This window comes from Sycon ciliatum, chromosome 3 (assembly GCF_964019385.1).
Source record: "Sycon ciliatum chromosome 3, ocSycCili1.1, whole genome shotgun sequence".
Classification (NCBI taxonomy): Eukaryota; Metazoa; Porifera; class Calcarea; order Leucosolenida; family Sycettidae; genus Sycon; species Sycon ciliatum.
The window spans coordinates 10,691,862-10,719,681 of record NC_088645.1 but is presented as its reverse complement, the minus strand read 5'-3'; the positions used below and the strand labels follow the sequence as shown (position 1 = coordinate 10,719,681).

Here is a 27,820-nt window from a genome sequence, read left to right as displayed (position 1 = left end):
TGACTAGAACATAATGAAAACATCAATGAGAAGAAGCATTCCTGACACTTTCACGAGGATTACCGCCAAATAACTGAAGCGATAAAACATTTTCCTTCTTAACACATAGTTCAGGGGACAACGTACTCCCTACTGTAAACCGTGAAATTATTGCCATGGTCTAATTTCTGCGAAATTCGCGACCGCGTGGAAATCGCGAAATTTAGACAGCGCGAAAAGGAGATCCATGAAAGGTTTAGCAAGAATGCCACAGGTTTAGCAAGAATGCCATTCTGCAATCGCAAAATTAAAACCTCGCAAACCTGTCCGGATTCTGAAAACGCGAACTAAAAACGCCGCGAAAATTTCGCGCTTTACAGTATAATTATAACGCTTTCAAAACAGACAAATGTAATACAGATCTGCCACCGGCCAAAAACTGAGAAAACATCTCTGTACAACTCACGACAACTATCACTAATGGACAGATGACTCTTGATAGCCGATTGCTGACTGTTGGAATGTCGCGTCTTTTTCGTCACCTCCAATGTCACACAGTCACACACACACACACACACACGCACACACACACACGCACACTCACACACACACACACTCACACACACACACACACACACACACACACACACACGCGCGCTCGCGTGCACACACACACACACACAAACACACAAACAGTGACTTTAACACACACACACACGCCCGCGCGCACATACACACGATAACTTCAATTTCCAGGACGAAATGGCAAGAATTGCTAGGCGTAGAAAATGATACCATGTTTTGGTTACAAGTGTTGTAAACAGATCAAGCAGCACGGCATTGGAAAAGGAGACTTTCTAACACCTCTTCATTCTCGTTTTCTTCGTTGTCACCATGTACAGGTGGGTACCTTCCTGAGTTTTTCGTCGGTAAGTGGTATCAACAAGTTAATTAAAATATAATTATAATTAAATATAATTACATAGCAGACTCAGCGGAGGACGTTCAGGTTGGTTGTAACTCTGAGTTTCATGCCGCTAGGCAATCATCAGACAACTGATACTCGGGTCTACCCAACAGTATGCTTATAAACATAGAGCCACAAGCATAAACAAATTTAGCGCTAAATCTGGTGTGAGGTATGGGGAGAAAGCTGGCGCGGGCCAAGGCGCGACAGGGGGAAGTGCCAGGATGGTGGCGGGCAACAGGCAGGTGTGAGCATGAAAGCGCGGAAAGAGGCGATGGGGAGGCAGTGTACAGCAGATGGGTGGAGGTGCCAGGAGGGTGGCGGGCAATGGGCCAGTGAGATCGCTACAAGTAGGGAGTCGTTTGGTGACGGGCAGGCGTGAGCAGAGTGGCATCGCCGACTACAGGCCAAGGGATTTTGTTATTAATAATAATGCGTGCTCAGGCAAAGTGCAGTACAGTACTTGGTCAGTTCATTTGATAGGTGTGAAATTTGCGAGGCGGAACTTATTCTCGTGCCTGCATTTCGAGACCATCTCAGACCGCTTGTTGAGTAGGAGCTTCTTGGGTGTAGTCAGGATGTGGAATTTTTCCGCGGTACAAAGATTGCATTTTTTTGACTCACATCTGTATGATCGGCTCTTCTCCCGCACCTTCCATGTAATGGTCAACGGCTTTCCCTCGCTCTTCAGCTCCCATACGTGTTTTGCGAGCTCAGTGCTGTTTTTGTATTTCTCATGACGCATGGAGGTCAGGTGGTTGGCGTGACGGGCTTTGAAAGGTGTCTCTGATAGGCCGATGTAAATCTTGCTGGTAGATTCTGCAGTGGCCTCATACACAATCTCCTTCGTCTGGCACTCTCCGCGCAGCGGGCAGGATTCCTTGATTCTACAGGTGCATGCCTTGGTTTGTTCTGGCTCTCGGAGGTTGCTCTTGTTGTGGCTGCTGATGACCGCTCCCATGTTGGGCATGCAACTGTAGCTCACTTTCAGAGTGTTACGGTTGAAAATCTTCCCGAGCTTGGATGTTTTCGGGAAGTGCCTGGAGACAAGGCTCAGGAACCTACCAGCGACGTTTGTGCTAACGTTTTTGGAGTAGGGAGGGTTGAACCATATGATCTTCCGGCTGCGGTTCTTCCTGCCCATGTGCTCATGTGCCTCGGGCTGAAAGCTCAGCACTTTGGTGTATCCACTGGCCTTTAATGCGGTCTGGTACACGGGGGCTGCATGGTTGAATGCCTCCGCGTCGCTCGATATAGCGGAAAGGCGCTTGTTGACAGCAGCAGGGATGTTGTTGGTGATCCCAGGCGGGTGGTTGGACTGCTTGCTGACGTAGAGCGGGTTGTCATTTGGTTTTCGAAAGGGTTGAAATTTCCCGGTGTCCAGGTTCATGGTGACATCCAGGAAATCCACCACCTTCAAGTTCGCTTCGATGGTAATTTTGAGGTCGAAGCGCTTGAAGATTTCCGTCAACTTTTTTCTGAGGCGGTCTGCGGCCTGTGGGCTGGTGTCCTTGAGGGCGGCCAGTCCATCGTCTCTGTAGAGGCCGATAGCGGATCTATCGACGAGGCTTGAGAGCTGGTTGAGAAGAAAGGCTCCCACAAGTTCGCACGTCTCGGCGCCATCGTAACTTCCCATTGTTACGTCGAACATGTCGCCCTTGTCCTTCATCCAGGGGCGGCCATCGTGGAATAGGAGCGATTTCCGGGCGTGAAAGATGATGTCCATTTCACGCGGCTCGATCGTGGTGAATTGCTCCGCGAACGATAAGGCCTGACGGAGGAGCTGCTCACCAATTGACGGGTAGAATTCTACCACGTCAAAGCATAGGAACGTGTGGCGCTGTTTGTCGGGTATCTCCTTGAACCACTCGATCACTGACATGGTGCTCCTCCATAGGTTCACGGCCGTTTAAATATAATTATTAAATATAATTAATATTTTGTTTTACACACTTAAGATGCAGAAGTGGATGAAACTCTGTACATCCCCCCCTCCCCCCTCCCCTCCCCCCTCCCCCACACACCCCCCGGACACCCCACCAGTTAAGATCTGACTTTGTATGTTCCATAAGGTTTTGAATGGAAGATCCTTACCACTCATAGTTGTAGTCGATGAGAACGAAAGTATTCCTGTAACATCAAAACACATAGGACAGTACTCAAGTTCCCTCAAAACCCCATTGTAATTATAGCAACAAAAACTGCTTTATGGAAGTTTTCAAAAAAACGTTATCGTGTTCTAGTCCTGGGTCCTTCCCCTAAAGAAAATTTATAAAATTGCTTCCAAACTGCCTTGGACTCCGTCTAAAAAGTAAAAAATTAACGAAATGTGTTTGCCGAAAATATAAATTTCGCACAAAACCTCACCATCATCACAACACTTGACAATCCAATCCCCTGCAGCGCCACTTCCAGCACTCACTGCAACATATGCGGCAGTTGTCCACGACCCAGCCAGGCCAGGAGTGTTGCAGATACCGGCCGACAGGGATCCGACAGCATCTAGCACCCTGACTGACTTCACCTTGGTCAACACTGAAACAGTTGAGGCTCTACTGACTACTCTCAGCTCCCACAAGGCCGCGGGTTCGGATGGCATTCCTCCCTGCATCTTAAAGTCATGCAAAGCAACTATCACGGCCTCACTAACATCCATAATCAATCAGTCCCTACTTTCTGGCGTTTTTCCAGCCTCTTACAAGCATGCACACGTGTGCCCACTCTTCAAGTCTGGAGACAAACTTGCAGCCACCAACTACCGGCCAATATCTCTGCTGCCTGTTGCCTCCAAGATATTGGAGAAGGTTGTCCACCAGCAGATTAATGAATTCTTCCGTGACCACCCAGAGCTGTCTGCCTTGCCACTGGAGCAGTTTGCGTACCGTCCAAAGCACAGTTGCGAAGATGCCCTCGCTGTTTCCATAGATAGGTGGACAAGAGCACTGGACAATGGCCAGCGATGCGCGATACTGTTCGAAGATATGAGCAAGGCTTTCGAACGTGTACAGCATCAGCAACTGGTCAACGAGCTGGCTGACTTCGGCCTAGGCGGCTCGGTGCTGAAGTGGTTTGCGGACTATCTGTCCTCCCGAAGTCAACAAGTCATGGTCAATGGGGAGCATGGTGGGACTGTGCCCTGCACCAGGGGAGTTCCGCAAGGGTCCGCCCTTGGCCCCCTCCTCTTTTGCATCTACATCCGCAAGGTTCCACAGATTGTTCGGAACAGTATTTCTCAGCTCTATGCCGACGACATCGCCTTTTTCATCATTGGAACGGACCTCTCTGTCATGCTGCGAAAGCTTCAGGATGACCTTAGCGCTCTGGAGCTCTACCTAGATGACAAAGGACTTCTCATGAACCCTGACAAGACGCAGTTCCTGGTCCTTCGGCGCCCACGCCAACCTGTGCCGCATCTACCAATCCCCCTAGTTTGTAAAGGCGAGCCTTTCACCCCGTGAAGTATCTCGGACTACTCATCGACGAGCATCTCACCTTCCAGCCGCAAGTCGAGAAGGTCTGCGGTGCGGTGTTCAAGATTGCCGCCTTCAGTCATGGCCGAAAAACCTAACACCTGAAGCGAAGAGGACGTTCTATTTATCCATTGTGCAATTGACTCTCGACTATGCCAGTAACGCTTATCTGCACTGTTTCAGCGCCACCCTGTTCAATAAGATCGTGACGGTCAGTCACATAGCAATGAAGAAAGTTTTTGGGTTTGACCGTATGATGTCTACTGAAATTGTTCTCCGCAAATATCATCTCTATTCTTTTGAACAGCGCATAATTCTTAAAATCTATATTTTCGTGTACCGCTGCTTCACCCCACATCTTGCTAGTCCCCTTCTCCAATCCTTGTTCCAGCTTAGGGCTGCTGTGCCTGGACACCAGGCTCGCACGAGCGGCCAGGCACAGCGTGCATTAGTTCTTCCGCCTGTTTCTACGCAATATGGCATGCGTTCTTTTTCTTTCCTGGCGGCAGACAGATGGAAGGCTCTTCCCACTGACTGCCGTCAGGCCCCGTCTCTTACTCTGTATGTAAACATGATAAAAATTCACCTAGGGTTCCCAGTAAAAAGGCAACGCCTATTGGGACTCCCCTAGTAAAATAACGAGAGAGCTAGGAAGCTCAGGGCCCTACGCTATGCTTTTTTGCCTTGATGACCTAGACAAAAAAAAGCATAGGGATGTTATAAATTCTTTAAAAAAATCCTTTTTTTTTAACCTGGGATTTGAACCCGCACTATCGCGCGCCCTGCATGCATACCCCGATACACTTCGCATACATACTAATTCTTCCAAGTTGTTTCGCATTGTGCCGATTGTGATCTCGCAAAAAAGAAAGCCCTATTTGAATATGCATTGTGGCCAGCCGTCTTTGATGGCACGGTACGGTAGGGGATAGGTACGGGACAGGTACGATCGAGGGTAATACCACACCGTCTAGCTGCCCGCAATATTCAAATAGGGCTTTCAAACGCAAGATAAGAACGTGAAGCAACTTGGAAGAATGGGTATGAATGCGAAGTGTATGGGGGAATACATGTAGGGCGATAGTGCGGGTTCGAATCCCAGGATATGCCTGAAAAAAAAGGAGAATTGAAAAATTTATAACATCCTATGCTTTTTTGCCGTCAGATACGGATAGCGCCAGGCGTGACACAAAGAAACAAACACACAAGCAAACAAATACCAAATTATAGCTGTGTGGACCCTGGCTAGCGCCAGACGTTACTGAAGTAACGTCTTCTGCATAGCTACGGGAATAAAATCTACTACTACTACTGCTGCTGCTGCTGCTGCTGCTGCTGCTGCTGCTACAACTACTACTACTACTACTACTACTACTACTACTGCTACTGCTACTGCTACTGCTACTGCTACTGCTACTGCTACTGCTACTGCTACTGCTACTGCTACTGCTACTGCTACTGCTACTGCTACTGCTGCTGCTGCTGCTGCTGCTGCTGCTGCTGCTGCTGCTGCTGCTGCTGCTGCTGCTGCTGCTGCTGCTGCTGCTGCTGCTGCTGCTACTGCTACTGCTACTCCTGCCGCTGCCGCTACCGCTACCGCTGCCACTACCACTACCACTACCACTACCACTACCACTACCACTACTACTACTACTACTACTACTACTACTACTACTACTACTACTACTACTACTACTACTACTACTACTACTACTACTACTACTACTACTACTATTACTAAATACCGCTTTCAAACACTTGTTTAGGCTGTGTTTACATGAGAAATTTCAACCCGGGTCGAGTTCAGCCCGGGTTGAAAGTCTGTACGATAGACAAAAGAGGTGAGCGTTTACATGAAGACAGTTGACCCGGGTCAAATACTGATATGCGGCCAAAATCCACTTCTACAGTCCTGCATGGTCACGTGAAACCGTTCGCGCGAAATTTGCATCTGCAGTGCTGTTCAAACCTGGCGCGAGATACGCACAGAAGTACGTTTGTACGATTTTCTTGACCCGGGTTGGTTTCAACCCTCCCCTTGGGGGGAGGGTTGAAATCAACCCGGGGCGAAATTTCAACCCGGGTCAAGCGCAATGCGTCATGTAAACGCGCCATTCACTTTGTGCACATGGCGGGTTGAAATCTGACCCGGGTCGAACTCAACGTGGGTTGAAACGCCTCATGTAAACACAGCCTTAGTCTGACACTTGTACATGTACTTGTACTGCACCAACCCTACGCAAGACAGCTCATGCAAGAAGCAGTTCCAAAGCAGGAAGTTCCCCGTGCACGCACAGACGAAAAGGCTGCAACAAATGTCTGCTATGCACACGCACGCGGCCGGCCGGCCACGCGATGGTAGGAGCCATGGAGCCATGGAGTAGCTCCCTGGTCCAGATACCACACACCTTTCCTAGAAACTTACGTAGACAACTTGTCTCAAAAGCGGTGTCATTAGCCTTTACATTGTGAACACAATAATAGAAAAGCTGACAGGATCGCTTTTCTAGATCAAAAGATGTTTCTACTTATGTCAGGCAGGCTTTCACGGAATACACTGCAGTATCGCTAGGTGTGGATGTGTGTGTGTGTGTCCCATATGGTGCAGTGGTATGTGCAGCGAGTTCCAATTGAGAGGTTGCGGGTTCGATTCCCGACGATTATGGTCACACACGTCTTTCTTCTCTTTCTCAGACTTCTCCTGACTTTTCTTTCTTTCTCTTGGTTGGTTACCAACAGCCAGTGCATGCGGGACAAAAAAGGAAAAAGACCAAAAAGTAGGGATTCACTAGCCAGAAAAGCCACTTCATAGCTGTGTGGTGTAGATCAGGCTGAATAGTGGGGGTCAATTTTTCAGTCTTGCAAGCTGTTGAATGCTGCAATCCCAGCACAAGTTGCCATGGCTTCTGCTGTAGCATCGCTATCATCGCCTCAGGCGATGGGCGTCAAAATTAATGGTCAGATTGTGTGTGTGTGTATGTGTGTGTGTGCGCCCTTGACTTGTTCGTCTTTCTGGTTTGCTAATAGTATGCAACGACTACCGTTTCATGAATGGAACGTTTCCGTCAATACACTATGGCCGGACCAGTCCGCTAAAGTGCGACTCTGGATACTTTGCAAACTCACATGCACGGGTCCCAGTAGCAATTTGTACTGACTTACATGGTGCCTATGGCTGGGTCATCACGCGCGCCACCCCGCCTGAAGAGTTCTGCATTGGTAAGCATACTCTGGTTTGGAACTCTATGTAGATGATTGAAATTGCAGCGGCCACCGTCTTTTGTCAGTAGAGGGGAGACTCATTCACGCGACTTTCGATTGGCGTGGCGAACTTTCAGTAGCTGGGAGCTTCCAGAACTGACCAGTATTGGTGACCTCTAGTCAGTGCTATCTTTAAAGGGAACAACCGAAGCGGAAGCAAAATGAAGTTTATTATTATTAATGTAGAAAGGAAAAGGACACATGGATACGAGCTAAGAATAACTCTCCATCACTGTTATTATTATTATTATTATTACAAAAAATGTATTATCTACGCATGCATCTACGCAAGAGTCACCACCAGCCAATTAGGACATGTTTCAAAGTATAGGACATGTGTCAAAGTATTGAACGTTTTCGTTCCCTTCTTGTCAAAATACTACAGGGAATGATGGAAATAAGCTAAAAGACTACAACTATATGGAAAAGAAGTTCAGAAATATATCACTCCAATTATGTGTAAAAGTGACACGAAAAAAAAGATGTGAAGAATCGAGAAAACAGCATGCAAATCCAATAAGTGACAAAAACGTGGTGAAAAGAAAAAGAGAGAAATATCAAGAGATCAAGGGATCTATTTCGCACCTTCACGACGAACAGTGCCAAACAACTGCAAAGACAACACATTCTCCTTCTGAACACAAAGCTCAGGGTCTAATTTACGTATGTACAAAGCTTCCAACACGGCAAGATTTAACAAAGACCCACACACACACTTCTACACATAATTGGAGTGATATATTTCTGAACTTCTTTTCCATATAGTTGTAGTCTTTTAGCTTATTTCCATCATTCCCTGTAGTATTTTGACAAGAAGGGAACGAAAACGTTCAATACTTTGACACATGTCCTAATTGGCTGGTGGTGACTCTTGCGTAGATGCATGCGTAGATAATACATTTTTTGTAATATTTTCTGCCTCCGTCCTACTTTCAAATTATTATTATTATTATTTTGAACGGATTGGGAGAGCTTCAAATACAAAGGATCAGTTGGGGAAATGAACTGCCTGAAAAGAGAAAAAACCGCCAGACCCACCAGGACTCGAACCTGGGACCCTGCTTGTCATGAGCAATGCTCTAACCACTGAGCTATGGGACCAGGCTGAACCTAGAAGGCGCTGACAAGTTTTTCACTCCAAAGGCAGCTCACAACACGTGCCACACATACTGATGGCACTTGGGTCTATCTCCCTCCCTCAGGGGACCAACTACGGTCAGTTTCTGGACCCTTCCAGACCCCAACTGATCATTTGTATTTGAAGTTCTCCCAATCCGTTCAAAAATTAATCACTTTTCTTTCACTTCTGGTAGGGTCCAGAAACTGACCGTGGTTGGTCCCCGGGGGAGGGAGAAAGACCCAAGTGCCATCAGTATGTGTGGCACATGTTGTGAGCTGCCTTTGGAGTGAAAAACTTGTCAGCGCTTTCTAGGTTCAGCCTGGTCCCATAGCTCAGTGGTTAGAGCATTGCTCATGACAAGCAAGGTCCCAGGTTCGAGTCCTCGTGGGTCTGGCGGTTTTTTTCTCTTTTCAGGCAGTTCATTTCCCCAACTAATCCTTTATATTATTATTATTATTATTATTATTGTTATTTGAAAGGAGTGGGAGAACTACAAATTCAAAGGTTCATTTGCGGAAGAGAACTGCCTGAAAAGAGAAAAAACTCGCCAGACCCACCAGGACTTGAACCCGGGACCTTGCTTGTCATGAGCAATGCTCTAACCACTGAGCTATGGGACCGGGCTGAACCTAGAAGGTGCTGACAAGTTTTTCACTCCAAAGGCAGCTCACAACACGTGCCACGCATACTGATGGCACTTGGGTCTTTCTCCCTCCCCCAGGGGACCAACCACAGTCAGTTTCTGGACCCTACCAGAAGTGAAAGAGAGTGATAAATGTTTGAAAGGATTGGGAGAATTTCAAATTCAAAGGATCAGTTGTCCAGAAACTGACCGTGGTTGGTCCCCTAGGGGAGGGAGAAAGACCCAAGTGCCATCAGTATGTGTGGCATGTGTTGTGAGCTGCCTTTGGAGTGAAAAACGTGTCAGCGCCTTCTAGGTTCAGCCCGGTCCCATAGCTCAGTGGTTAGAGCATTGCTCATGACAAGCAAGGTCCCGGGTTCGAGTCCCGGTGGGTCTGGCGATTTTTTCTCTTTTCAGGCAGTTCACTTCCCCAACTGATCCTTTGAATTATTATTATTATTCAACGCAATAAATAGAGTAAGCTGCGCACTCAGTACAAACACCATTAGCAAAAATTGTTTTCATGTAAATAAAGAAGCTTGTTCCTAAACGTTTTCATCGCCATCTCATCAGAGGATTACTCATTTTCTCGCGCTAGTTAGGGTCTAAATTATTACTTGCATTGTGCGCATGTATTGAGTTTAGAGCTAATGATGATTTGCCAGTAATCCTCTGATGAGATGGCGACGAGAACGTTTAGGAACAAGCTTCTTTATTTACATGAAAACAAGTTTTGCTAATGGTGTTTGTACTGAGTGCGCAGCTTACTCTATTTATTGCGTTGATTACATTTTTATCTCCACGTAAGCTTTTTAATTATTATTATTATTATTATTTGTTAGAATCAACTCGTAAAAACTCCAAGTCAATCTCCCATTGACACAATCCTCGTTTATTGAACATAATCATATCCTATCCAATAAAAACAGTTCTTAAAAACAGTTCATAAAAACAGCTTTTTAGGATCGTACCCAATCCGCATAACCAAGAGAGCTAGCTCCCTTGGCTGCTGTTGGAATATGCAAGAATGGGCCTTCCAGATAAGGTCTAACAAGGAGCAGTGGCTATAGTTATGAAATGAACACCGGTAACCATGGAGACAGACCACACTCTCATTATAGATACTGGTTATAAATATTTTTTTTTAGGAAATTAGAGGCCACATGCCACCTACTGCTCTTTTCTCTCCGAAACTCAACACTTGCAAGCCAGATATGAAAGAAAGAAAAAATCATCAGTCACACCACCGGGACTCGAACCAGGGACCTTGCTATTCGCGAGCAATGCTCTAACCAACTGAGCTACAGTATGACTCTTATCCACAGTGATGGTAAATCTATCCTTCTTCGATCAATTCATATCTGGCTTGCATCATGCTGGCAACTCACACCAATCAAGAGGGCCCTCGGCCATTCGCTTGATATCATGGGGAGCGCATCAAACTATGTCCACTGCGAGCAAATACAAAAAAAAGATATGAATTGATCGAAGAAGGATAGATTTACCATCACTGTGGATAAGAGTCATACTGTAGCTCAGTTGGTTAGAGCATTGCTCGCGAATAGCAAGGTCCCTGGTTCGAGTCCCGGTGGTGTGACTGATGATTTTTTCTTTCTTTCATATCTGGCTTGCAAGTGTTGAGTTTCGGAGAGAAAAGAGCAGTAGGTGGCATGTGGCCTCTAATTTCCTAAAAAGTTTGAAATTCTCCGTGAAGTCCAAAATTTGAAATTGAAAATTTGTATTTGCTCGCAGTGGACATAGTTTGATGCGCTCCCCATGATATCAAGCGAATGGCCGAGGGCCCTCTTGATTGGTGTGAGTTGCCAGCATGATGCAAGCCAGATATGAATTGATCGAAGAAGGATAGATTTACCATCACTGTGGATAAGAGTCATACTGTAGCTCAGTTGGTTAGAGCATTGCTCGCGAATAGCAAGGTCCCTGGTTCGAGTCCCGGTGGTGTGACTGATGATTTTTTCTTTCTTTCATATCTGGCTTGCAAGTGTTGAGTTTCGGAGAGAAAAGAGCAGTAGGTGGCATGTGGCCTCTAATTTCCTAAAAAGTTTGAAATTCTCCGTGAAGTCCAAAATTTGAAATTGAAAATTTGTATTTGCTCGCAGTGGACATAGTTTGATGCGCTCCCCATGATATCAAGCGAATGGCCGAGGGCCCTCTTGATTGGTGTGAGTTGCCAGCATGATGCAAGCCAGATATGAATTGATCGAAGAAGGATAGATTTACCATCACTGTGGATAAGAGTCATACTGTAGCTCAGTTGGTTAGAGCATTGCTCGCGAATAGCAAGGTCCCTGGTTCGAGTCCCGGTGGTGTGACTGATGATTTTTTCTTTCTTTCATATCTGGCTTGCAAGTGTTGAGTTTCGGAGAGAAAAGAGCAGTAGGTGGCATGTGGCCTCTAATTTCCTAAAAAGTTTGAAATTCTCCGTGAAGTCCAAAATTTGAAATTGGTTATAAATAGACCGAATAAGGAAAATGATCTAATAGCCTATTAAGACTAAAAGAAATTGAACCAATGACAACAAATACTCGTCCAGCACACGGGTTGTCATAGCAACACAAATAACAGCTGTCCGCTAATTTTGTTGTTGGAGATTGAGTAGGAGTTTTTACTGGTTGATTCTAAATACAATAAATGCTCCGGCCTTGGGTTTATGACCAATAAAAACTAATTATAAAAACCTCGGGGGACCTCGGTTTTTATAATAGTTTTTATTGGTCATAAACCCTCGGCCTCCTCATTTATTGTATACTTAACCGCAATGAATAAGACGAGCTGAACCTACATTTGTGTACTTTATTCATGCATTGTAAAACGGTGGAGACGATGTGCAATAAAACGATGAAAATATGAAGAACTGGTGTAGAGAAAAAAGAAGGAGTCAAACAAGTTTTCGTACAACACTCATCAGGAATCGTCGTTTTACTAAAGGACACTGAAACAAAATTGAACTATTATAGAAAATCTAAGTTAGAGAAATAACACTAAGAAGAACAGCAGTGAATTTTACAAGTGTGAATTTTAACAATTTTAACGAGAGCAGTAACGAATGCGTGTACTAACAATAAACTTGCAAATGGAAAAATGAACAAACAAGTGAAAGAAAGAAGGAAGGACAAATTGATAACACATAACAGCAGTACATTTTAGAATATTAACGGCCAAGCTTGGCCGCACCAAACACGACTTGTTACTTGAACAATTTCAACCCAATTATACCGTCTTTCTGTACACACAAATTAGGCTCATACAGACGCTGATAGATAGCTTCCAACAGTTTTAACTGTAGTCCATAACCATGACGACCACGGCACAATACAGTGAACGAAGAGTCGGAATACGAAATGCAACAATCAGGACTAGCTAGAAGATGATTGTACACTGAAGACTTGCTACCACGAAACCTACGCACAACACTTACACTCTCACCGGCACTCTCACGATCACTCCCATCATCGCTCTCCGACTCACTGCTCCCTTCGCCGCCCGTTCCATCCTCCGCTTCCTCCATAGATGGTACATAGATGCAGGGGTTGGCTGCAGTTGCAATCACCACAGCTGTTCCGTATGGTCATGTGATAGTTATGAAATCACTCGGTTGTACTGGCGAATTATCTATCGACGACACACTGTAAGAGTTGAACTTGTGACGAGTCCAAAGCTTAACGCTTTGCAAATGTTCCTCCTGGCACGCACATAGTTTAACGACCTACCATCACACACCCGTCTTCTGTTTCTCTAGTACAGAAGAGAGAAGCCTTAACATCACACACCCGTCTTCTGTTTCTCTAGTACAGAAGAGAGAAGCCTTAACATACAGTATAGCAGCCAATTTTCGGACGGACTTTATTTTCGTACGATTTCGTACACGGCCTCTTTTGCACTAAAATGAATTCCGTACTAAAATTTATAGATGCGTACCACATGCAAACACGTGCATTTAGCATGCAGCACTGTACGAAAATGAACTCCGTACGAAAGGTCGAAATTCGGCTTTGTCCGAAAATATTTCCGTCCGAATATTTTCTGCTCTACAGTACTACTGTAGCATCGTTTCTTGAGTTAAATAAAAAATTAATGAAATAAAAAAATAATGATGGATCTTCTCTCTCGTTACAACGTTAATAAACTTTGTACCCCGTTTGAGATTCAACTCCTAGAGTGTTATCTTCTTTCCTTTTAAACATGTTCCTGTCCCGCTGTTTGTCTGCCTTCCGGTCTGATTCTGATTTCAGCTAGTGGGTTACCATCTGGGTACTCACGCGATGGTCTCAATATTACAAAGGTGGCCCATACTGCGAGCACTGGACCGCAGTTCAGATTCCAGTGCAAGGCGAAATACTATTCATACTGCAAGCCAGGCGCTACCTGCGTGGCTGACGATGGACTTTTGCCATACTGGAAACTGCCGAGTGGAGGATATCAGTTCTACAATCTTCCAGAATGCCGGCAATTGAGTAAGAATTACATCAATTAAATTTCTTTCTAGTTTTTTCTTCTCCAACTGGCTATTGTCCAGTCGGTGGGAGTGAGACATGCAGAAATAGAGATAAGAAATAGTGCTAGGGACTACGGCAAGAGAATAAACATGCCAAACATAGTTTGTTCCTATCACTGGAACTGACGCTTTCCCCGTCAACTTGACATAGTCTAAATGATTGTTATCTTTACAGGACCTGCGAAAGCAGTTTTCGTTTGGTCCGGCCATACCGCAGTCTTTCAAACAGTTTGTCTCTGCCAGGGCAGGTACACAGGACCTCCTCAGCAGTAAAGACGTGTTGGTCGCCAAAACGTTGGTCCGACCATGGCCTGACCAACCGGACTGGTTCTGCCGGGCCAGTGCCTTCTTCCCCCAAGCCATGCCAGAGCCATGTGAAGTCACAAAGTGATGCAGTATGTTCAGCATAGTTCCTTCTCTCCCGTCTGCGTGGCAGTGACCCCTATTGTTCAACCCTTTTTGAATCTCTTTTTTATTATCTTAGAGGCCAGTACTTGTGCAGGAGTTACGAGTTATTACAGCCAGAAACCCAGTACACACGCTGGCGCTCAGAAAGCATGCAGACGGCTCAATATGCGACTAGCAACTGCGTCCTTCACCAGAATACAGTTTACCGATGAGGCCAGTAAGTGCCTGGGCCATACGCTCCCCAATCCTATATGGATTGATAAGAGCTATGTTGCGCAGTTCAGGAAATCTCCAAGCGACTTCTGGTCTGTGCCGCTTCGCCACGTCCAACAAAACTCCGTGAATGGTATTGTCTGTTTGCCAGATTACTATCGTAAGTACCGTAGAGCCTCTAACCCACACACACCTCTCAGATCCACACACCTCTCATATCCACACACCTCTCATAGCCACACACCTACCATATCCACATACCTCCCCTATCCACACACCTCTCATATCCACACACACACACGTCTCATCACACACACCTCTCTTATCCACACACACACACACCTCTCTTATCCACACACACACACACCTCTCATGAAATGCACAGCTCTCGTATCCAGACTTGTCATATCCAGACCTCTCATATCCACACGCTTCTCATATCCGCACACATACCTCTCATATCCACACACCTCTCATATCCACACACCTCTCATATCCAAACCTCTCATATCCAAACCTCTCACATCCAAGCATCTCACGGTAGCAAGAAACACTCAGAAAAATTGAAAAAAGTGAAAAATTCTGTTACACAACCAAGTTGTGCAGACTTTCGTTTAGTACATAAACCCCGCTAATACATAACATTTTTCAAGTCCCAGAGATTGTATAAACGAGGGACGACCTGTATGGCCAAAACAGCTTGCTGTCTACAGCATTGCATATGGAATTTAGATACACATATTGCTCTTCTTGAAATTTCAGCCCACATATGTGTAGAAGATGAACAATGAACTGGACACCTGTACCATGCAGCCTCTACCGTAAAGTGCCGCGAGAGCGCCCCCACCTTGATTTTACAGCCAGGGAAAGGAAAATAATATGACGGAGTGCAACAAAGTTTGTACGGTGTGAGAACCTTAGTGTACTAAGGTTACGATAAGCATGTTCTTGTGTGGAGCTCAAAGGTAAACTGAGTACGGATTGACTGTACAGCTAGCAATGTGTGTACAAGGTATGTGTCGTATGGTTTTCAGATAGGACACCACTTCCACAGCACCACCACGAAAAACCGAGTTGGTGGGGCACTCTCGCCGTACTTTAGAGTAGTACCAAGAGTAGATAAACAAGAGTGTGCAACTCGCGGATGGGTTGGCCCACGGCGGAATTTTTTGTTGACGTAATCTTTTCGACGACGCACGCGCTGCGAGCCTTTTGGAGAGGTTTCCCTCGTGCACTTGGCCGGGCTTTACACTACATGTCTGTGCCCAGCACGTGCTCTCACACTGCTCTGCGGCAAAGTCCGCGTTTCTCTGAAAAAAGGTGACGTCAACAAAAAATTCCGCCGTGGGCGGGGGTATCTGCAGATTGTGCAGGAGAGATCCGGAGTTGCACACTCTTGTTTATCTACTCTTGGTAGTACAGTCAGACCTCGCCTGACCACACACATCCGCTTTCCACAAAAAAATATCCGGATAGGCGAGGGGACCGGATAACCGAACACCGGTTATGTTGGATGCATCACGTATGTTGTAAATCTGTGACCAGCTCACGCTTTTCATACGCATTACATTATGGTGGCATTGGAGGCATTGGAGTGCCATCGCTGATGCCAAGAGTACATGAAAACCGGTTTTTATGTACTCTTGTTGATGCTAATGAAAAATCTCACATTCTTATGGCCATTCCAAATGATTCCCTTCTTTTGATTTCCTCTTTAGAATACATTGTGAACCGCAACGTTATCAAGCTAGGACCAGATGCAAGTAAGTGGCTCTTGTTTAAATTTGTTGATGGAGGAATTTAGGTGGATAGGGACGACATAACTGTGGGGGGGGGGGGTGCAGGGGGGGGTCTTAACGGAAGACTACAGTCAGGACGAGAGAGAGAGAGACAGCGAGAGAGAGAAAGAGAGAGACAGAGAGAGGGAGAGAGACAGAGAGAGAGAGAGACAGAGAGAGAGAGAGAGAGAGACAGAGAGAGAGAGAGAGAGAGAGAGAGACAAAGAGAGAGAGAGAGAGAGAGACAAAGAGAGAGAGAGAGAGAGAGAGAGAGAGAGACAGAGACAGAGAGAGAGAGAGAGAGAGAGAGAGAGAGAGAGAGAGAGAGAGAGAGAGAGAGAGAGAGAGAGAGAGAGAGAGAGAGAGAGAGAGAGAAAGAGAGAGAGGCAGAGAGAGAGGCAGAGAGACAGAGAGAGACAGAGAGAGAGAGAGAGAGAGAGAGAGAGAGAGAGAGAGATAGATAGATAGATAGATAGAGAGAGAGAGAGAGAGAGAGAGAAGAGAGAGAGAGAGAGAGAGAGAGAGAGAAAGAGAGAGAGAGAGTGAGTGAGACAGAGAGAGACAGAGAGAGACAGAGAGAGAGAAAGAGAGTGAGAGGGAGAGAGAGAGAGAGTGAGAGAGAGAGAGACCGACAGAGAGAGAGAGAGAGAGAGAGAGAGAGAGAGAGAGAGAGAGAGAGAGAGAGAGAGAGAGAGAGAGAGAGAGAGAGAGAGAGAGAGAGAGAGAGAGAGAGAGAGAGAGAGAGAGAGAGAGAGAGAGAGAGAGAGAGAGAGAGAGAGAGAGAGAGAGAGAGAGAGAGAGAGAGAGAGAGAGAGAGAGAAGAGAGAGAGAGAGAGAGAGAGAGAGAGAGAGAGAGAGATAGGAGAGAGTGAGAGAAATAGAGTGAGAGAGTGAGAGAGAGAGAGAGAGAGAGAGTGAGAGTAAGTTACATTTGTAAAGACAGGTAAGTCTAACAAATGAGGACTGAGACCTCTACAACAGGGTTTTTACCCCTGAAAGCAGGTGCATGATTTAACAAGCAGGTTGTCAGTCTAGGTTTTATACGCAGATGGAGAAAAAATGCGCAGAATTTTGGTAATGAGATGAAAAGCAGAAATAATAAGAAATAATAAGAAAAGATGAAATGAAAGCCTGCTCACAACCCCGCCCAGCCTTGCGAACTGGGTATGGTGGATTAAGAACCCGGTTCAACGCTCGAGCAAGCGCTCTCCACTCAAGGTGTTCACAGCAACTGATAGGAACTCATATGGGGAAATTATAGAAAAGAAATAATAAGATAAAGAGAATAAATTTCAACGCACCTCAATAAACGGAGCCCCACATACAGTACCTCAGAAAAGTGGATCTTCCGACCAGTGTTTTTGTCGACGTCGCAACCAGATGATGTAGCTGCTTCGCAGAGACGTCTTACTGCACAAGTTACAAATAAATTGCATTCTTTGATTAGAAAACCCAAGCGCTTTCAGAGCCCTCCGAAGAGAGTCCGGGATGAAACTGTAGTATCCCTGCCCGACCAATACGGAAGTAGTACGGAACTAATACGGAGCTTTGCCTGATGTATATTTAGTGTATCTCCGTATGTAAGCGTACGGCGTCTGCTGCATAAAAGCGGCTGCGCATTTCTGTTTTGAAGAAGATGAGATTTTGATAATAACGAGTTATTCAACCTCCAGGTGTGCACCGGAGAGAAAGCCAGTCATTTTGCCGTTTCTTCTTTCACTAATAATTATATCTCAGGTGTGTACCTGAAAGAAGTAGAATAAAAGTAATTCTTGTTGATTTCACCGCGCCTACCACTCGGCTACCCATTACATTGGTGGCAGCGGTGTAGTTTTAAATAAAACAACGTGATTTGACCCCAGACCCCCATGGCTCAACCCGCTGCAGCTCCCTGCGACGAATCAAGGGAGGGTATTCCCCAAGACCAGCAGCGTTTGATTTTCGCCGGCACGCAGTCGGAAGCAGGAGCCCACTCTTCACTTTGGTACTTCGCCTCCGTGGTGGAATGCAGATTTTCGCCAACACTCTTCCTGGCTAGACCATCACTCTTTACGTCGCGCAAAGCGATGCTGTCGACAATGTGAAGACCATGATTCAAGACGAGGAGGGAGGTTATTTGTCTAACGCCGAGCTAGCCGCTCTGAGTGACCGGCTCAACGAAGATGAAGATAAAACCTCGCTCGCCCTCCGCCGTAGCTCCAGCCGCCGCCGTGGTTACTAACGCTGATTCCAGGTATGGCATTTTCTTTCCTGTCTTCCTTCAGTCTCCCTGTTCTCTTCAGTCTTCCTTTATGCGAGTGTGTGAATCCAGTTTAGTTTGGTAGGCGTCTGATCATGGTGAGCCACGGTTTACCCAGCTAACGTGGGACAATGTGTGTGACAACGCCCCTTATAGTTATAGTGTATTCAGTTCGATTTTTGAACTACGATGTTCCTGGCGGGTTGTGCCAGCGTAGTGCAGCAAGAGTGCTGTGGTTTCAGGTCCTATTTGGAGGACAGTTCTTTCCCCTTTTGACCCCGTGAGATCGTGTGAACCTGGTGTGCTTCTACTTTATGATTTGTTATCAGTTCATTTCTTCTGTCTACTCTAAACGTTATCATTTCCGATATAATTTCAGGGCTCACAGCAACTATGCCAAAACCTCGATTACGTGGGAGGACATCTTGGATCTGATCACCATAGAAACGAACTCGCGTGACCGCTAAGCGCAGGCGTAGAACGCAGTCGCGCAAGGAGATTTTGACTTGCTTGGGCTTAGTTGCAGTGACAAGGACTGAGTCGTGAAAGGTGAAGGCGATGGCCGGAGACTGTCTCACTATCTCTATTTCATTTCGGTAGTTCTTGTTTCCTTCCAAGTGGAATATTTCGCGAGCAGTGTTGGCCTTGTCGGCCGAAGGCTTCATTCAGACTGTCCGCACACGGAGTCCTGCGAAAAGTAGCCCCGAGCAGAATCCTGCAGTCGTTGACGAAAGAGTTCAACATCTACAGCCGGGCAGCTACGCCGCTGATGCACAGGCGCGGGTGACGGGAGAGCTAGAGGGAAAGGACTAGCATTCCTTGACGGCATGGAGCAATGACTCACGTCGTGTTCTAGTTTTAGTTTCTCCGCCGTGAAGTCCTGTTGTGTAAACGTAAATATACGGCTGGTCTGCGAAGAGCCGTGTAGCGCAGTGGTGACGATGTGGAGTTGTGAATTATTTGATTCGCCACTCCGTTTCGTTGCAAGAGAACAAGTCCAATGGCTTCGCCGTTGTGCTGGCCATGTATTTCTTCGGTCTGCCATAGCCTTGATAACTCCTGGAGGACACAGCGATGAAGCGCCAGGCGAGTAGCAAAAACATTTCAAAAAATTGCTTTGCTGCTAGTGTTGTTTCCGCATTCACAACAAGTGCAGCGCGCGCGGTTCTTCCTCGCGGCTGCACTGCAGATAGGGTTGCCTTTGAAATGTTCGTTTGTACGCGTCTCTGGCCCGATTTTGATGGCCAATAGCTTAAAATTTTCAGTAGGAAAATTAGAAGAACTTCTCCGAGAGACTTTTCAATTTTAGTACAATAATCCAAATCAGAATTACGCCTGCACCAACTGATACTTTGGCTCCATATATACGCCAAACCGTATCGATTAAAACAAAAAACTCTCGGACAAATCCTTACAATGGGTATTGAGAGTATGTTCCTAGAGTTTCAGAGGCCTAGGGAAAAGCATTGGTACAAATGAACATTTTGAATGCACCCCACTTTCAAGTTTTCAGAGATATCTGCCTGATCGCATGTACACGATTCTGGCATGCTGGCTGGCTCGTGTGACAGCGGCCTGTCCAAAATGGCGCCCACGCTTTTGTGTGATGCTGTGAGCCCTGAATTTGCCATCTTCCGGTTGACGCTGTGTTCATAACTCTTCACTAATTTTTTGAAAATCACGAGGGCGTGATTATCTGTAGGAAGGGAGGGTGTAGTATCCCTGCCCGACCAATACGGAAGTAGTACGGAACTAATACGGAGCTTTGCCTGATGTATATTTAGTGTATCTCCGTATGTAAGCGTACGGCGTCTGCTGCATAAAAGCGGCTGCGCATTTCTGTTTTGAAGAAGATGAGATTTTGATAATAACGAGCTATTCAACCTCCAGGTGTGCACCGGAGAGAAAGCCAGTCATTTTGCCGTTTCTTCTTTCACTAATAATTATATCTCAGGTGTGTACCTGAAAGAAGTAGAATAAAAGTAATTCTTGTTGATTTCACCGCGCCTACCACTCGGCTACCCATTACATTGGTGGCAGCGGTGGGATTCAATGTAATGGGTAGCCGAGTGGTAGGCGCGGTAAAATCAACAAGAATTACTTTTATTCTACTTCTTTCAGGCACACACCTGAGATATAATTATTAGTGAAAGAAGAAACGGCAAAATGACTGGCTTTCTCTCCGGTGCACACCTGGAGGTTGAATAGCTCGTTATTATCAAAATCTCATCTTCTTCAAAACAGAAATGCGCAGCCGCTTTTATGCAGCAGACGCCGTACGCTTACATACGGAGATACACTAAATATACATCAGGCAAAGCTCCGTATTAGTTCCGTACTACTTCTGTATTGGTCGGGCAGGGATACTACAAAACCACGCACACCTACCTCAACCGAAAAAGAAACGACCTGCCACCCGTTTGCTCGGCATTGATCGGCCAGATCCGCATACCGCCTGTCCTTCAGCGAGTTACTGACACTGAATCTGTCCTCAGCACAAACTGTCAACTCCAACCAGAATACAATCCTACGACTCGTAGAGTACAGAACTATATCTGGTCTTAGGGTGGTAAGTGCAACACAGCTAGGGAACGAAATCTTTGCACTAACTAAGTCGACAAGAAGTTTCCAGTCTGAGGCCGCTGACAGGAGATCAGTCGTAACCAACTTTCGCCTGGGCTGAACGCGAACTGGCTTCTCTCCCGCCTTGCAAAACGAGATGAAGTCAAGCTCATTTGAATTTTCGGTTTGATGGAGAGAGAGAGAGAGACAGAGAGAGAGAGAGAGAGTGTGTGAGAGAGAGAGAGAGAGAGAGAGAGAGAGAGAGAGAGAGAGAGAGAGAGAGAGAGAGAGAGAGAGAGAGAGAGAGAGAGAGAGAGGAGAGACAGAGAGAGAGAGAGAGAGACAGAGAGAGAAAGAGAGAGAGAGAGACAGAGTGAGAGAGAGAGAGTAAGAGACAGGGAGAGAGAGAGAGAGAGAGAGGCAGAGAGTGAGAGAGAGAGAGAGAGAGAGATAGAGGGAAAGAGAGAGAGGGACAGACAGAGGGAGAGACAGAGGGAGAGACAGAGAGAGAGAGAGAGAGAGACGGAGAGAGAGAGAGAGAGAGCTAGTTTAGGTGGCAGACTACCCAAAAATTCGCTGAAAAATCGAATTTGTAAATTCATATTGAGTTCTACGTCAGTTGAAAGAGCATGAATAGCTGCAAATTGTCTGAAAATTGGGTCCCGATCTGACCAGCCGTTCAAGAGTTATGGCCGAAAATGTGCCCTTGCAAGGAAAGATGTTTTTGTTGCACGCTCAAATTTGTTGGCAGCACTGTATTTGAATCTGAGCAGACCGTGCGCAACTTGTCGTATCATGGAAACACGCGAAAGTGTGCAGAATTTTGCTCCAAGTCCAAAAAAGTCCAAAAAATTACTAAAAAAACACGTATTGGGCTGCAGGACCTTTGCCAGCACCCTCTTGACGTTGCAGATAGGTGGCTTGATTATTGTAGTTGACGTTGATTTAGTAACTTTGGTAAGTTTGAGTCGTGTCAAGAAGCCAGGTAGGATTCAGTACTAGGCAGTAGTGGAACGTGAGTGGCAATCTTTGCCGATTTGTGAGGGTCTCCTGGATTTGGTGTGCAGCGCTGTGGAAATGGCTTGCTGTAGAGGTCCCAGCACTGGATGTTGTATCAAAGGTACGACCTCGTAGCACACCCTAAACCTAAAAGAATTCAAAAATTGACTTGGGTCTGTAGGAGTCTGTGAGAGAACGCCCACTCGTTCCGTTGTGACAGATTGCAGGGCCACGTTGAGGGGCCCTACCCCACCACCATGGCTGCTTCTGGACTTGTTTTAGGTTTGGATCTCGCGCACGGACAGAATGGGCACGAAAATGTGAAAAAATATTTTAAATGCATTTGTTTGGCTCCAGGGTGGCTCGCACACCGTGGCACTATGCCGGAATTTTGAGTTTTTCCGGCCTGGAAAGTCTGTCAGTGAGGCGCAAGAACTTTTAAAAATCATGTCCAGAGGGCCAGCATAGTGGCAGAAGTGTGTAGTCAAAATTTCACTCTAATACATTGAGAGACACCAAAGTTACGGTCAATTGAGCGCCATATGAAATTTATGGGTTGGCTGCTACCTAAAAAGGTAGCAGCCTGGTCGTAAAATTCATATGGCATTCAATTGACCGTAACTTTGGTGTCTCTCAATGGATTTGAGTGAAATTTTGACCACACACTCCTGCCACTATGCTGGCCCTCAGAACATGATTAACAAGTTCTTCCGCCTCACTGACAGACTTTCCAGGCCGGAAAAACTCAAATTTCCGGCATAATGCCACGGTGTGCGAGCCACCCAGGAGCCAACAAAATTCATTTTCATTTTTTCACATTTTCGTGCCCATTCTCTCCGTGCGCGGGACCCAAACCTAAAACAAGTCCAGAAGCAGCCATGGGTGGTGGGGTAGGGCCCCCCAACGTGGCCCTGCAATCTGTCACAACGAAACGAGTGGGCGTTCTCTCACAGACTCCCACAGACCCAAGTCAATTTTTGATTTTTGAGGTTCAGGGCGTGCTACGAGGCCGTACCTTTGATACAACATCCAGTGCTGGGACCTCCACAGCAAGCCATTTCCACAGCGCTGCACACAAAATCCAGGATACCCTCACAATCCGGCAAAGACTACCACTCACGTTCCACTACTGCCTAGTACTGAATCCTACCTGACTTCTTGACACGACTCAAACTTGCCAAAGTCACTAAATCAACGTCAACTACAATAATCAAGCCACATATTTGCAACGTCACGAGGGTGCTGGCAAAAGTCGTGCAGCCCAATACGTGGTTTTTTTAACGTGATTTTTGGACTTGGAGCAAAATTCTGCACACATTCGCGTGTTTCCATGATACGACAAGTTGCACGCGGTCTGCTCAGATTGAAATACAGTGCCGCCAACAAATGACAGCGTGCAACAAAAAAATATTTCCTTGCAAGGGCACATTTTTGGCCATAACTCTTGAACGGCGGGCCAGATCGAGACAAATTTTCAGAGATTTTGCAGCTATTCATGCTCTTTCACCTGATGTAGCACTCGATATGAATTTAAAAATTCGACTTTTCCTGGATGTTACGACCAGTCTGCCCACTTAAAGGACTGTGTCAATATGGGCGTGCTTTGGATCCTATGGGCCAGGGCGCCACAGCAGTGATGGCTATGTAGGGGTTGTATGCGGATAGGTGACACGTGTATGTCGTGTACTAGTGGATGGTATGATGTAGGGATGGTGGAGGGGGGGGGGGGGGGCGGGGAGAGAGTAGGCTATGACACGCATAGCAGGGTGTATGTGTGCATGTGCTTGTGTTCGATGCACTCGAATGCACTGCACCGTTGATACTGCGATTGTCGAATTCCTTTTTGTTTTGTTGTGCAAACTGTGATGTTTTGCCACTGCTCAGTTTACAAATGTCCTGGAGGCAGAAAGCTCTACTACATCGCTAGCGACGTTGGTCGCACTTTTGCAGAAGCCTCCTACGCTTGCCAGGAGAGGGCTTACCAGTTGCCTGCTGGCATAATGATAGACTGCATGAGACGCTTTGCAGAAACGCTAGGGTTTTCCGTCTCTAAGGGAGAGGGAACTTCTTGGACTGGGGCATTTCATACTCCTGACACAGCGTTCGCCACAAGTGGGTATGCTTACTTCTTGTATGTGAAACAACGCCTGACCATATGTACTCCATACTGAGTGTAAGTCTAGCTGTGAGTCATCATTTTATTGCTTGTGCTGGTTTTGTCCTTTTCAAAGCACACGTCTACACACTGTGATCAAGGTGCTTGACTAGCACAGTGAACTTCGTTTATAACGACTGCGGATATAACGACAATTCGCGAATAACGACAGAATTTCCATGCCCAGAGCAAAGTCCTTTCCAACTGTAATACATATAATGAGTCTTCCGTTATAACGACACTTCTTAATAAGGACACTTTTTTGACGCCCCGCCGAGTGTCGTTATAAGCGAAGTTGACTAGTACTGGTAAAACCTGTCAAGACGACCACTCGGATACGGCGACCACCTGTCCTAGAATACCACTGAACCAAGCACCAAGGCATGCTATTTCCAGTCGAATGACCCTGGATAAGGAGACTGCCTGGTAAGAGAGATCAGGTTTTGAAGGTCCCTTGAGCGGTCGTCTTGGATAGGTTTCACTGTACCGGTAACAACAGTCAACTTTGCGTATAGCGACACTCGGCGCCGGGCATCAGAAAAGTGTCCTGTTTCGCCAAGTGACATTATTATGTATTGCCGTTAGATGAGACTTTGCTCTGGGCATAGAAATTCTGTCGCTATTCGCAAATTGTCGTTATATCCGCAGTCGTTATTAGCGAAGTTGACTGCATGACTACAACAGTCTGGTGCGTGTAGCTCCAAAGCTGTGCCCACTGCGCATCAAAATTCCGAGACTTATAGTTATACGCAGTATTGCTTTTCTCCGAGGGCATACTGAATGGTCACAGGTTGTACAGGAGTACTTTTATCACAAGCAGTGAGTACATATCTTGCTGCTGATAACATGCAGAGCGCAGATAGGCCAGTGCGGTCTGACAGCATAGATGAAAACTTTGACGCGGTAGTCAATGAAGTTTGTACTTTTAGGGTTGTGGGCACACACACACACATGAACACACACATGCACACACACATGCACGCACACACACACACACACACACACACACACACACACACACACACACACACACACACATGCATACACACACGTACTCATGGCAGCATTGATACAGTCATAACACTTTGCGTTGGGTGACAGGCTGGCTCTACATCTACAGCTGTAGCAGTGGCCTGTTCTCTGATAGTCCAACATCACATTCTGTGATCTACAGCCCATGTACATGTGTACAACCATGCACTGTAGCCGACATTAATAACCGTTGAGAAGTCAAATGGCCACGGGGCGCTGACCTTGCGGCCACGAGCGCCGAGCACTGCTGCTCCATGTTTGCAGTTTGTCCGTAAACTACAGTGCACATACGCACTAAAAGCAGTAAGGGCTCCGGTCCACAGCAATCTTATGGGATTTTAATGTCCACAGAAGTACACGTACATGCTCTACCTACTGGTAAAAATAAAATAAAATAAGTAAATTATCGTGTCCGTTCCGGAAGGGAACTCACGACGGCCGCTAACACCCGGTAAACCCTAGCGGCAGATACCTACTGGTACAGTCATACTACTACTTTACCAGAGTTTACAGCGGAGATTCATTCATTTTATAGAAAAGAAAAAAGGACCAAGCGACTACAAGTTACGCTATAATGTCCATTAACACCACCAGTTACTTGACACTCAGCTCACGAGATAACATTGCACGCACTGGTGGTGTTAGTGGGACATTATAGCGTAACTTGTAGTTCCTCGGTCCTTTTTACTTTTCTATAAATTTATCCTTGGCTCTCCATCCGAGTCCATCCATTCATTTATTCATTTATATTTAAAATTATACTTTGAAGAAGGATACAAATCTCAGGAACCTGAACTGTGTCCTTCTTCTAAATTTTACAGCACGTTGTTTATACTCCAAAGAAATTGATCAAATTTTATTTGAAGGATTCTCCAAAGATGACTAGATACCTATATGGGGAGTTGTCTGGAAAAGTGGAGAGAGAAATGTGATTGAAAAGCCGGGCAATCTAAAAGTGAAAAAGGAATAGAATTTAGCAGAAATACTGATCAAGGCCAATTACCGGTAAACGCAGCTGGTGACAATATAAACAGGATCAATAGCCGGACATCATTCAGTTGACGCACCCTGTGGGCTTTCCCAGCAGACACCAGTACTGCTTGTCATACAGACCGGATGGAACACAAAATCATTCTTGTGATTCGCTGACGGCACTTAGACTGCCATAGGAGGATAGGTTATCCGATGAGTCACAATGGCAAAAAAAATAATAATTCACTTCGCTTTATGCAGCTTTAGATGGGGAAGAAATTATTGAGTTTTGTACTCTTTCTTCAGATGATGAATGCGGGGGGGGGGGGGGTAGGAAGGGAGAGGAAGAGGACGAGGAGTAGGGGAGCAATATTCGCCAGTAAGGGCCACAGGTGTATGTGTGTTGGTTTGGTTTGGTTTGGTTTTTATTATTTCAGTTCGTTGCCTCAACAGTACAAAGTACAAATATCAAGAGGGCGAACGAAAAGAGAAAAAAAACAGAGCAGAGAGGAAGATGCGACTGAAAGGAAAGAAAAACGGAGAGAAACGGAGAAGGAATGTGGACTGGGCGGATTCATGAACCATGTGTGTGTGTGTGTGTGTGTATGCGTGTGTGCGGGATGGGGGGGGGGGGGGTTCATGTGTGTGTGTGTGTGTGGGGGGGGGGGGGAGCTCAAGCTCTGCAGGCACCAGAGATCTTTCTATTTTTTCTGTTTATTGTGCAGGGCAGCCGTCATGCACACGTATTACCTGTGGCCGGTCCTGGGCTGCTGCTGCACACTATTACTATACAGAAACATTACAAGACCGACTCTTCCGGTACAAGAGCCAGCTGTAGATCCGAATATTGCCAACACGCGTGTGCCCCACATTCTCTCTGACAGCTTTGGTCAGCGCGGCTATTACAAGTCATTGTATTACTCCAATCCTCAATTGGTCCTATTGAGCTGGACTACCCAGATCGCACTGAAGCAGGTTGCAGTATTTTAACTGGGATTTGGAGGGATATCAATTATCAACATACTTTCTACACATTGATATCATAGGTAATAAAGGCTTCTTCCTCAAGTTGTCCATTTGTTCTATTTTTATCTGATTATAGTTGCCAGTATGAGTTTGAGTTTTGCGAGAGCCACTTACTGTTTCTTGGCACCCACAACACCGATGCAAGATTGGAAGTAACGTTAGTTCTGGAGCAGCGTTGTTCACCATGTTGAGACTCACGGCACGCTCTGTGCTATGTGCGTATGTGTGTGTGTGTGTGTGTGTGTGTGTGTGTGTGTGTGTGTCCCATATGGTGCAGTGGTATGTGCAGCGATTTCCAATCGATAGGTTGCGGGTTCAATTCCCGACGATTATGGTCACACACGTCTTTCTTCTCTTTCTCAGACTCTTCCTGACTTTTCTTTCATTCTCCTGGGTGGTTACCAACAGCCAGTGTATGCCGGAGTATGTGGTGTGGTGTGTGTGTAGAAAAAGAAAAAAAAAAGAAAAAAAGAAAAAGAAAAAAATGGAAAAATGAAAAAT

General features: G+C 46.0%; 1 protein-coding gene across 3 annotated transcripts in view; it reads left to right on the top strand.

Moving 5' to 3' along the window:
* The window catches only part of LOC135811408 (uncharacterized), a 54,302-nt gene extending 26,814 nt beyond the window's left edge, over window positions 1-27,488 (top strand). For 2 of the 3 annotated variants that reach the window (XM_065324643.1, XM_065324642.1), the window contains exons 4-10: window positions 882-908; window positions 7,444-7,635; window positions 13,673-13,894; window positions 14,420-14,716; window positions 16,275-16,319; window positions 24,019-24,307; window positions 27,019-27,488. In XM_065324643.1, the coding sequence (XP_065180715.1) occupies window positions 882-908; window positions 7,444-7,635; window positions 13,673-13,894; window positions 14,420-14,716; window positions 16,275-16,319; window positions 24,019-24,305 (1,070 nt within the window). In that variant the 3' untranslated portion in view covers window positions 24,306-24,307; window positions 27,019-27,488. The remainder of the gene's footprint in view (window positions 1-881; window positions 909-7,443; window positions 7,636-13,672; window positions 13,895-14,419; window positions 14,717-16,274; window positions 16,320-24,018; window positions 24,308-27,018) is intronic. The other variant, XM_065324644.1, reaches the window with a different exon arrangement.
* The last annotated feature ends 332 nt before the right edge of the window (window positions 27,489-27,820 follow it).